Source organism: Adiantum capillus-veneris, chromosome 16, assembly GCF_014529385.1.
Source record: "Adiantum capillus-veneris isolate H3 chromosome 16, ASM1452938v2, whole genome shotgun sequence".
In the NCBI taxonomy this organism is placed as follows: domain Eukaryota; kingdom Viridiplantae; phylum Streptophyta; class Polypodiopsida; order Polypodiales; family Pteridaceae; genus Adiantum; species Adiantum capillus-veneris.
Genome location: NC_140946.1, coordinates 7,392,116 through 7,404,214, shown reverse-complemented (window position 1 = coordinate 7,404,214; position 12,099 = coordinate 7,392,116). Strand labels below are relative to the sequence as shown.

The following is a 12,099-nucleotide window of genomic DNA, read 5'->3' as shown; positions in this document are numbered from 1 at the left end:
TAGTGTCGTCTCTCTCAATTGTGATTAAGCTTATTTAAGTGGTTTTCAATTTCTCACGTGTCGTGCCAAATTCTGGACTTCGGGTGTCCAAGTCTGTTATAGAAGAACTAGTGAGCTATCAAACATCCTCCATCATTCGAGACAAAAGAGCATCCTGCAACAACGACTAGGTATAAAGTAAGTCTAAAATCTCAAATGCAAAGAAACTCGGGCACAATCAGATAGCACTATAGCAAGCCAATACGTAACTATCCCACCATGAGATACTACACGAGCTAATGTAAAATCTATTTAATCGCTCTAGCAAGCAACCTGACTGTCTCCACCAAAAATGCACGGACTCTGTAGTGCGAGTCAAGGATGAACAAGCAAGGCATATGGACTAGAAACTACAGAAAGGGATCTGTCCCAAGCATCTCTTGCAAGTGGCGCAATAGACGTCATAGTAGACGTCATAACTACCCGTCAATCCTAAGAAGCCTCTACATTGTTGAGATCTCCCCCAATAACCCATGAATTCGCAATAGGCAATACATTCACAATTTGCTACTAAAACTCAACTCCCTCACGAGCCGAGGTGGGACATGGATACATGTCACTCCTACCAAAGAATCATCAATACCAAGAGAAATCCACATCAATTTACCATGACCACGTACATCCATCACATGCAAGTTGATACGTTCTTATGATGAGCGTGCAGCAATGGGTGCAAGTGATAGAGCACGAGGAGAAGTGCAGGGCTTGACGCTTGGAGAGGAGGCACAGGTCCACAGAGGAGGAGCGCTAGAAATCGAAGAAGAAGAGGGAGAGAGAGCGCTACACGATTTGGAGGGGAATAAGTGAGTGAGCAAAAATAGGCTCACATTCCCTTTATTAAAAGTATAGGACCATTTTTAAGTTAGTGGCCAAGTTCAATGTGAACTTGGCCAAAGGTTAGTAACCTTTAAAAATGTACATAAAATGGGTCATTTGGGCCTTTAACCCAACAACCTCCCACTTAAAGGCATAAATGGCGCCTTTAAGCTACGTGACTCTCACCATCTGTATGCATAGTTGATGTTGTGCTTTGGGTAAGCACTTAGTGAGAGCATCTGCTGGATTTTGTGATGTATGGACCTTAACCAATGTAATAAGGCCATCCTCAAGCACTTCTCGAATGAAGTGATACCGCACATCAATATGCTTTGTGCGTGCATGAAACATGGCATTCTTTGCCAGACATATGGCACTTTGGCTATCACAACCAAGCATAGGTGTCTTGTTAGGCAAACCAAACTCACTGCATAGACGTGCTAACCAAATGGCTTCTTTGGAAGCCTCAATAGCTGAAATATATTCAACCTCTGTAGTAGACAATGCAACAATCTTTTGCAATCTAGAACACCATGAAACAGCACCTCCTGCAAGAGTAAACACATAGCCACTTGTGGATTTCCGTGTATCCACATCACCAGCCATGTCAGAGTCACAAAATCCCTTCAACTCCAATGGTCCTTTCCATAGGAGAGGCATTTGTTTTTAGTCCCTTTCAAGTACCTCATAATGGACTTCACTGCATCCCAATGCAACCTGCCTGGATTAGCCATAAATTGGCTCACAACTCCCACTGCATGGGCTATGTCAGGCCTAGTAGCAACCATAGCATATGCACATAAGTGAACCACAAGCTGAAGCGTAAGGCACAATTTGCATGTCATTGGCTTCCTCCTTTGACTTGGGGCAATCATCCTTGGGAGATTTTGACATATGGCTATAATGGCACGCCAAGAGGCTTTGCTTCAGCCATGTTAAATATGTCCAGCACTTTTTCAATGTACTTTTCTTGCGACAAATACAATATACGTTGGTCTCTGTCCAACATCTTTTCAATGTACTTTTCTTGCGACAAATACAATATGCGCTGGTCCCTTTGCCTTCTAACACGCACTCCAAGTATATGTTCAACTGCCCCAAGATCTTTCATTGAAAATGCAGATTTCAGCTGCTCTTTAAGAGCATCAACAATGCTTCTTTTCTTTGCAGCTATCAACATATCATCCACATAGAGCACAAGAATGATAGGGTTGTCATCCTCATCACGTTTGGTATACAAACAATGGTCTGCATGGCTTCTTTTGTAACCATGTTTGAGCATGAAGCGGTCAAACTTCTTGTACCATTGTCTACATGATTGTTTCAGCCCATACAAGCTTCTATTGAGCATACATCCCAAATGTTCCTTGCCAGGAATAACAAAACCCTCGGGTTGCTTCATGTAAAGCTCTTCCGCCACATCACCATGCAAGAAAGCGGTATGTATATCCATTTGGTCCATTTCCAAATCAAGGACAGTCACTATCACAAACAATACACGTAAAGTGCCAAGTGGTCATCTTCACAACAGGAGAGAAAAGTCTATGCCCTTGCTTTGAACATATCCCTTGGCAACTAGCCTTGCCTTGTACTTGGGTTTTGCATCAACTGTTTTGATTTTATACACCCATTTGTTAGGAACAGCCTTCCTTCCTTTGGGCAATTCCACCAAATCCCAAGTAAGATTAACATACAAAGCTTTAATCTCTTCCTGCATAGCAAGCTCCCACCTGTCGCTGTGCTCACATGTCTTTGCCTCTTTATACGTAAGAGGCTCTCCCTCATCTGTCAACATAATGTAATGCAAAGAGGGATCATATCTACTCACAGGCAGTCTTGGACGAGTAGACCGCCTCACCCAATGATCCACATTATCCGATAATGGGTCTGCATCAGGTGGCATGATAAAATCATCAACAATGGGCTGTTATACATCATTTTCAGCATTGTTTCGTGGCTGCAAATGCCCTTCAAGAGCCTCAATTTGATGTCCAACATCTTCTGGCTCAAACACCACTGGATCATCTACATTTTCAGCCATATGTGGTGCATCCTGAGGGTCAAGAATAGGCCTAACAGGTCGCTGGTCATGCTGAATTTTGACCCTTTTATGGTCATGCTTTGAGGCACAATTGTTTTGAAGCAGCCTTGCCTCATTAAAAACAACATCCCAGCTGCGTACAACCCTTTTGAGCTGAGGTAACCAAATCCTGTAACCCATTTCGCCTTCTTCACCATATCCCATGAAAAGGCCTTTAATGGACTTGGCATCTAGTTTGCCTCTCAACTCATGTCTAATATGCACAAAAGCTTCGTAACCAAAAATGCATATGCAGCAGGCTTGCCAGACCAAACCTCTTCAGAGATGTCACCTTTCAAAGACATGTGAGGGGATCGATTGCATATATACACTGCAGTTTTCAAAGCTTCTCCCCAAAATCCATGAGAGAGATTAGTTGTGGACAACATGCATCTCACCCTTTCACAAAGTGTCCTATTGAATCTTTCAGCCACACCATTTGGATGTATGGCACAGTAAGCTTCCTCTGAATGCCCAAATTTTCACAAAATTTGTTAAATTCAGCACTTGTGAACTCCCCCCCATTGTCCGTACGCAAGCATTTCAGCTTTCTACATGTTTGGGTGGTCACAAATGCATGAAATTTCTTAAACGCAGCAAAGGCTTCATCCTTAGATTTAAGCAAATAAACCCAAATTTTCCTAGAATGATCATCAACAAAGGAAACAAAATAACATGCACCTCCCATCAAAGTTACCCGGAACGAGAACGGGGAACGGGAACGGGGGCCGGAACGGTAAACTCGAATTATGCTTAAATTAGGGTGGATTCAACCTATATGTTAGTAGAGAGCCACACACACTCATTACTCCAAGTAGAATCCTATTTAGGCATGCTTTGCAATGATGCTTAAGTCTTAAGGTGCGGTCATGACTCATGACACGAATCCACCATTCACATGACACAGAAGCATCTTGATTCTTCATAGAAAGGACATTAACTAAACTTAAAATTAAAAGAGTCCAGACTCCACACAAAAGCTTGGAGCAAAACAATGATACTAGATAGATCATGACGATGGCTTACAAGGCCAGCCAAGGCGCTACAAAAAGATATAAGGAGCAATCAGTCATGACTCATGAGTCATGCTTGAGAAGAGCCTCCTGCCTCCCAATCTGTAGTGGTGTCCGGATCTCATGAATATCATCCCAATCCTCCTGCATAGGCTCATCCTCATGTGTAGATGCTGCCGCCTCTCCAAGCACCTCTGCCTCTGCCTCCATCTCCCACTGTAGAAAAGGGTCTGTCACTTTAGATGCTGACTTGCAAAGCATTCGTAAGTTTGCACTGACAAAAACAAGGTCATTTGCTTTCTCCACTCCAAGTCGGTTCCTCTTTCTAGATGCAATGTGGCTGTAAACACTCCACAATTGCTCCAAGCAAGAGGAGCTAACCGCTTGGCTGAGAATGCGGATAGCAAGTCGCTGAAGATCGGGACCATCTGAACCATTTTCTTGCCACCACAAGACCGAGGAAATCTTGGTGCAATCAATTTGGGCATCGGCAGTCCCAAATGATCCTCGCATATCCCTGTAAAATGCAAGCTGATCCTTGATTTTGCGCTGCATGTCTCTATCAAGGTGAAGCCTCTTCAAAATAGTGTTCCAATGTGTATTTACCTCTGAATCATGCTCCTGTCCTGCACCTTGGAACTCTGGATCCAACACAAAAGCTGCACCATGAAGAGGTGAACTATAGGAGTTCCACCTGCTGCTGCATAGGTCTTTGATTTCTTCAAGCCTATCTGGGTCCTTCTCAAGATCTCCAAGCGCCTCCACCATGCAATCCATTGCTTCATAAACCTTGCCAACACAAGGTTGCATACCATCTATCACTCTAAGCAAGTGAATCACTGGTTTTACCATTTTGTCAAGAGTCTTGAGAGACTCCCAGAACTCTGGATCCTCTACCTTCTCTGTACAAATGATCCCTGCTGCTGTACGTGCATGGAAAGTCTCAGCAAACTCTGTACTGATGAAGAGCTGCCGCACTGCACTCTGACACTCCACAAATCGGCCTACCATAAGAAAGTTGTAGGCAAAGCGGGTCTCACAATACTTGAGAAGAACTTTCCCCCCCGACCGCTTCAAGAACTCTGCTCGAAGGACGTTGTGGTTGTTGACAAAAGAAACCACTTTGGCTGCAGAGGCAAAGAGAGGCTCTATCCAAGGTAGTTTGCCGAAATCCTTCGGGAGGTTGTTAAGGCAATGCGCCATACAAAAGGACACCGTGATGTGGGGGTATGTGCCTTCTAAAATAGCCCCGGCTGCCCTGTTCGATGCCTCCCCATCAGTGACTAGCCCTATCACAAGTTCGGACCCAATGGTCTCTATGGCGGAGGCCCACTCTCCTGCAAGGACATCGGCTGATTTTCCTGTTTCTGTAGCATCATGGGAGTGGGCAAAATACATTTCCCCTTTGGAATAGGCAACAATGCCATGAATGGATCTCCTCCTCGTGTCGCTCCATCCATCCACAATGAGGGTCACTCCATACTTGGTCCATTGCCTCTTCATGTTAAGGGTTGCCGTCTCCACAACGGCCTTCTCTCTATCGAGTAGAGTAGTGCGGAGGGCCTCGGAAGAGGGTGGCACATATCGTGCCCCATACTCTCCTATCCTTGTGCACATAGTCTTGAAGTACTCCAACCTACACATAAGAGGTAACACATAGGTATTAGGATTCAAACTTAAATTAATAAACTGGTCAATATATCTAAATCCAAAAATGGAGGAATGTCTTACCGAGCCTTTATGAAGGGAATGTGGTCATGATAGAAGAAGCGTGCAACACTTGCATCCACATCCTCCTTCCTTTTCGGATCCCAAGTGGCATGTAGAGTGCGTTGGTGCGGCTTGGGAGTGGAGACCGGCGTAATATTAGGGGTTGAGAATGGCGATCGAAATGATGTCGCCCCCATCTCCGCCGTCGCCGCATTACTATTACCACCGATGGATGAAGAAGGTGTAGAAGAGGGAAAGAGCAAATCGTTGGGGTCGATTGCGGGGCGCTTCGGTTTGGCCGCATCCTTCTCTTCCTTGTTGGCTTTGATGGCGGCATCCTTGGCTTGAAAGACCTTCAACAAATGCTCGTTGACCTCCTTGCATATTGCCACTTGTTGTCCCTCTAGCTTAAGGAGGTGAGCGCGGACTTTGGTTGTGCCGGATTGCCTCTCGAAGCCGCATAGTTTGCACTTCCATGCACGGGCACCACCGGACTTTCCCAACACTCGGGAATGCACTTCGTCCCACCATGATACTTCCTCCTTCTTCTTCTTCGCACCCAAGGGCACACGTTCACTTGATGCGGAAGCTTGCGCCATGTGAGACTCGAGAGAGGGAGGGAGCTTGAGAGAGAAAGGGAGAGGGACTCGGGAGAGATAGGGAGAGGGAGAGGGAGAGATGGAGTGATAGGGAGAGAGAGATGAGGGAGATATGTATTATGGAGAGATGGCGAGCCGTGAGAGAGAGAGGAAAAGGGAGAGATGGAGAGAGGGAGAGTGAGCTTTCACTTGAGCCTTGAGGCTTAAAGCCTTGAGGCCCAAGGGAGAAGGAGAGAGAGCTTGAAGCCTTGAAGGTTGAGCCTTGAGGCTTGAGGAACTTGGAAGAGGCTAGAGCCGACGTAGAGAGCTTGAGCCTTGAGGGAAGGATGAGGCTATGAGCTCTCAACCTTGCGCTTGAGGCATTATATAGGAGTTAGAGTCTACCCCTCCCTCAAACGTTCAAAAACAGTCCCTAAACGCCCCCTGTTTTTTTTTTAAAAACGGTCATTTTTTTCAAAATTTGAAATCTGCCGTTCCCGTTCCGTTCCGCTCACGCGTTCCCGTTCCGGTTCATCCGTTCCCTGCCCGTTCCGCCCAGCCATTCCGGTTACACCCAGGAACGGAACGCCGTTCCGTTGCCGTTTCCGTTTCGGGGACCCAAGTTGGCCGGGAACGTGTTCCGGGAACGGGAGGGGTCCGTTCCGCCCGTTCCCTGTTACTCTGCCTCCCATAGACCTAGTAGGCATGCTACATACATCAGAATGTACAAGATCAGGCACACAAGATTTACAAGAGACACCGGAGTAATAAGAACGCTTTACTTGCTTGCCATATTGACATTCATTACACGACTTTGTAGTACCTACAATCGGGTTTCTTGTGACCTTTCATGCAACACTCATAGCAAGTCACATCACCCTGCCTTTGCTAGCACTTCCCCTTTCCTTACTCTTACTCTTACTCCTTTATGCATAGACATTTTTCTTCTCTGTCCAGCCTCTAACCATGTTGGTAGAGCTGCCTCCCTCTCCATCTGCTTTCCTCCTGATTTCCTCATTCAGATAGAACCCCTAACACCATTAAAGGTCAAATTGGAGTTATTCGACAATGAAACCACCAATGTTTCCCATGAATCAGGTAAGGTCATAAGCAAAAAGATAGCTTTCAGCTTATCATCAAAAGAAGGCAAACCTGAATCCTGTAACTGCGACAAAGTACCTGTAAACAACGACAAGTGCTCTGCAGCGCTCTTGGACTCATTTAGTTGCATGCCAACAAGTTTAGCATCAAATGCACTTGGTTGACAGGCGTTGTATTCTTATACATCGCCTTTAACTTCTCCCACACATCAAAAGCATTTGTGAGACCTTTCAAATCAATGACTGTCTCATCGGTCATGGCCATTTTATTGTATGTAACTACCTCCCTGTTCACGCTAACCCATGCTTCGTCAAACATATTATGTGGCTTTACATGTTCAAGTGCTTCTTCACAATCCTTAAGAAATAGGAGTCCCTGGATCCCGTCTTTCCAAAGGTTGAAACTTGTTCCATCGAACCTCCTAAACTTGAAGAGATTCTTCACATCCGAAGAAGATGAGGCCATAGTTGCACGAATAAGAGGACTAATACGCTAAATTTTTTGGCAAAATGCACAAAAACCGGAGTATAATCTCACAAAAGTGTGCACTACAGCTCCAAATGGTCACAGGAGCAATTTGGGGCAAAATGGATCAATTTACGCACAAAAAACAATGTCTGAAATTTATACGCAGGAAATTTCAGCGAGTGAATTTGTGCTCAAAAACAACAATTTTAGTTGTTTTTAGCCTCACAGAACATACATAAGGCTAATGCACAACCTTTAGAAGCATGTATGAGCAAAAGCCCCAATTTGTAACGTCAAATTGCAAAAATTGAGCCACAAATGGTTGTACTTAGCCAAAACTTGTCAAATGTGCATAGATTGCATCAATTTGTACTTTTCTCAATGTAAATGCATCACAAATACACTTGCAAAAACCTGCGTAAATCTGAAATTTATTGAAAACACGTGTTTTGGGACCTGTTTTTCGACAATTTCTTTATTTTCGGGTAGCGGAGACCTAGTAAAGATGTTCCCACACCTTAATACATGATTTGCAAAACCTGTATTTTGCTGTTATAACCTGTAATTTGCTAATTCTGACCTAATTTCAGTCTGTTTTAGGTCAATTTGACTAGTCGAGAGCCCTCTAGTGTCCGAGGACGAGTCCTTTGGCGATAAAATTGCAAAATCTCACGTGAAAGTTGACCTCCTTTGCTGAAAATCAGCGTTTGCAGGTTTGGAAGCAAACCCTAATTTGGCTCTAATACCAGTTGATCAGCGCGCAGCAATGGGTGCAAGTGATAGAGCACAAGGAGAAGTGCAGGGCTTCATGCTTGGAGAGGAGGCATAGGTCTGCAAAGGAGGAGCGCTAGAAATCGAAGAAGAAGAGGTGTGACGCCACAGAATCTGGGCGCGTCGGGGAGGGGACCTTTGGGGCCCGGCTCGGACGGGACTGGCTCGGGTCGGGGTGTTTCTTCAAGGGGTCCTGGCGCGGACGGCACCGGCTCAGGAGGGCCCGGCTCAGACGGGACCGGCTCGGGTCGAGGTGTTGCTTCAAGGGGTCCTGGCGCGGACGGCACCGGCTCAGGAGGGCCCGGCTCGGACAGGACCGGCTCGGGTCAAGTTGCCTTCACGGGGGCCCGGCTCGGACGGGACCGGCTCGGGCGTGGTTGCGTTCCATGGGTCGACGGCCGTTTGCGTTTCGCTGGTCTTGCGTTCCGGGTCCCTAGCCCCACGTAGCCTCAGGCTCCGCCGCACTGACGGAGGGTCATAGCGTGCCCCGGGGAACCTTGCGTGGAGTCCCCACGGTGCGCGAGTGCGTGGAGTGAGGCTACCGTGTCTAGGTGGGGGGTCCCCTCCCGTGGCCGGTCTCGGGAGGCTCATACCCCTTATATACACCCCCGGTTGAAGAGAGTTCGACGACCGCGTCGAACGTGGGAAAAGAGTGCTTGGCTATGCATGAGGCCGTGGGGACAAAGGGGTGCATATAAGTGCAAAGTGATCAAAACTCCCCACGGTGCGCGAGTGCGTGGAGTGAGGCTACCGTGTCTAGGTGGGGGGTCCCCTCCCGTGGCCGGTCTCGGGAGGCTCATACCCCTTATATACACCCCCGGTTGAAGAGAGTTCGACGACCGCGTCGAACGTGGGAAAAGAGTGCTTGGCTATGCATGAGGCCGTGGGGACAAAGGGGTGCATATAAGTGCAAAGTGATCAAAACTGTTCCCAAATGCAAGTAAGTAGGCATGCTTTGTTTTTGTCATTTTTGAATAAAGTGAGTGTGTGTATTTTTGGGTTTTGGCAGAAGGCTGAAAAAGTATGCTTTGAACACCCAAGTAGAAATCCCCGTACTTGAGCGTTCCCCGAATAGGTAACCCAGTGTGTGCGGAGCCACCTGCTGCGTTGGCCCGCGCGGAGGCTTCTTGAAAGCCGAATCTGAAAGAGCGTTCCGTCGCAATGCAGCACTTGCTAGTTGGTCCCTGTTTGGACATCGTTTGGAGGGCATAGCTCGGGGCCCTGTGGTCTCTTTGTAGACTTGAATGGGTTTTCAGCTCAGCATGGGCCACAAAAGTGGCCGGGGCGCGACGAACACCGTTGGCTTGGTTCGTCGCGTTTTTGGTGGTTCCTGTTTTTGATATAAAGAGCCCTGTCTGGCTCGCATCTGCCTTTTCTTCATGGAGGTGTCCGGCTCGGATCGGGGCCGGCGCGGGTCACGGGTGACAGCCCGGTGTTTGGACGCGTCACGGAGAGCCCTGTCTGGCTCGCATCGTTCCTTTTTCTCATGGAGGTGCCCGGCTCGAATCGGGGCCGACGCGGGTCACGGGTGACGGCCCGATGTTCAGGGAACGCGTCACGGGGCGGAGGGCGTGTTGTTGCTTTCTGGAGTTCTCTTCACCAAGATTTTGACGACCCGGGCCATTGCGGTTGGAGTCGTCGTGAGGATCGTGCGCGTCGGGCACGTCGGTCTTCGGCTCATTTCCAGGAGCTCGTTTCTGGAGCTCTGATACCAAGTGTGACGCCCCAGAATCTGGGCGCGTCAGGGAGGGGACGTTTCGGGCCCGGCTCGGACGGGACCGGCTCGGGTCGGGGTGTTTCTTCAAGGGGTCCTGGCGCGGACGGCACCGGCTCAGGAGGGCCCGGCTCGGACGGGACCGGCTCGGGTCGAGGTGTTGCTTCAAGGGGTCTTGGCGCGGACGGCACCGGCTCAGGAGGGCCCGGCTCGGACGGGACCGGCTCGGGTCAAGTTGCCTTCACGGGGGCCCGGCTCGGACAGGACCGGCTCGGGCGTGGTTGCGTTCCATGGGTCGACGGCCGTTTGCGTTTCGCGGGTCTTGCGGGTCTTGCGTTCCGGGTCCCTAGCCCCACGTAGCCTCAGGCTCCGCCGCACTGACGGAGGGTCATAGCGTGCCCCGGGGAACCTTGCGTGGAGTCCCCACGGTGCGCGAGTGCGTGGAGTGAGGCTACCGTGTCTAGGTGGGGGGTCCCCTCCCGTGGCCGGTCTCGGGAGGCTCATACCCCTTATAAGAGGGACTACATGATTTGGAGGGGAATAAGTGAGTGAGCAAAAATGGGCTCACATTCCCTTTATTAAAAGTATAGGACCATTTTTAAGTCATTGGCCAAGTTCACAAAGGTTAGTAACCTTTAAAAATGTACATAAAAGGGGTCATTTGGGCATTTAACCCAACATCACATAATATTTGCGCTTTGCAAATGATTTTATTTTGCAAATTGCATTGAGAATGCGTGATTATGCATGAACTGATTTCAAACGTTTATGCTAACACACAGTTTTGCATGTGGGTGACTTTTTGCAAAACTTGGTCAATTATGCTCTCTTCATGCGTACTTAGAGATGTTTTTTGTACAAAGTGCAGAGGTTATTTAGTGCTATCTTTGCTAGCGCAATGTGTTCAGCTTGGTATATATCTGTTTTTGTTGATTGGGTTACTTTTTTTCTTTTTTTGTAACAACCCAAACTAGGCCACATGGCTCTGACAAGTCTAACGCTACAGCTCAATGCAAGGCCAATCTGACGAGAAAAATACACGTTCACATTTTGGCGTTCCTAAGCGCTGGACAACAGATTAGGAAATAGCTTAACAATCAAAATAGACCATCTACAGTCTTAGGACCCAATCATGCAAGAAATGCCAAAACACCTTGGAGATTACATTTCTTCAAAGGGAGTCAGTGCCACCTGGCATCCCCTCCAAGGAGAACACAATTCTCAAAGATGAGAACAATTTAGGCACACTGAAGAAGGGATGAACAAGAAGATGAGGGTGATCAAGAGCTTGGCAAACAAGGGTCGGCTAGCAGGATATGGCCCATGATTCTAGTGGTTTCTGAAAATGTCAATTTGAGATGGAGCAGCCCGAGCCGGGCTGCTCGGGCTGGAATAAGAAATGACAGGGTTCACACAATTCTCCCATGGTAACAACACATCATAAAATGCCTTTGTTTTCAACACCAACTGATTAACAAGTTTTCACAAACTGAACAATCGACTGGCGGTAATTACCTCCAAAAATATAGGGGTAAGAAAACGCGACAATACTCTTCGCCATAATGTCTTTCCTTGCGGGGCTACTTCAAGCTTTTCTTCCACCTACTGGGCCAAAAATGAACAGATAGAGGTGATGAAGAACAGACAACGCATCAGGAAAAAAAAAATCAACAGTAATTATGTACAATCACTAGATTGAAGGTTTTGACACCTGAAATAGTGCCAAGTCAAAGTTATGTAATCAGACCAATTTCAATAAACATGTAAACCAGGCTGTGACAGCTAACTAGTGGCACAAGAAGTCTTCAT

General features: G+C 47.5%; 1 protein-coding gene across 1 annotated transcript in view; it reads right to left on the bottom strand.

The window, feature by feature from the left end:
• The window catches only part of LOC147438507 (GDT1-like protein 4), a 33,964-nt gene that overhangs the window by 20,247 nt on the left and 1,618 nt on the right, over positions 1–12,099 (bottom strand). Inside the window, exon 7 of the mRNA XM_086484605.1 lies at positions 11,806–11,892. Coding sequence (XP_086340731.1) covers positions 11,806–11,892 — 87 coding nt within the window. The remainder of the gene's footprint in view (positions 1–11,805; positions 11,893–12,099) is intronic.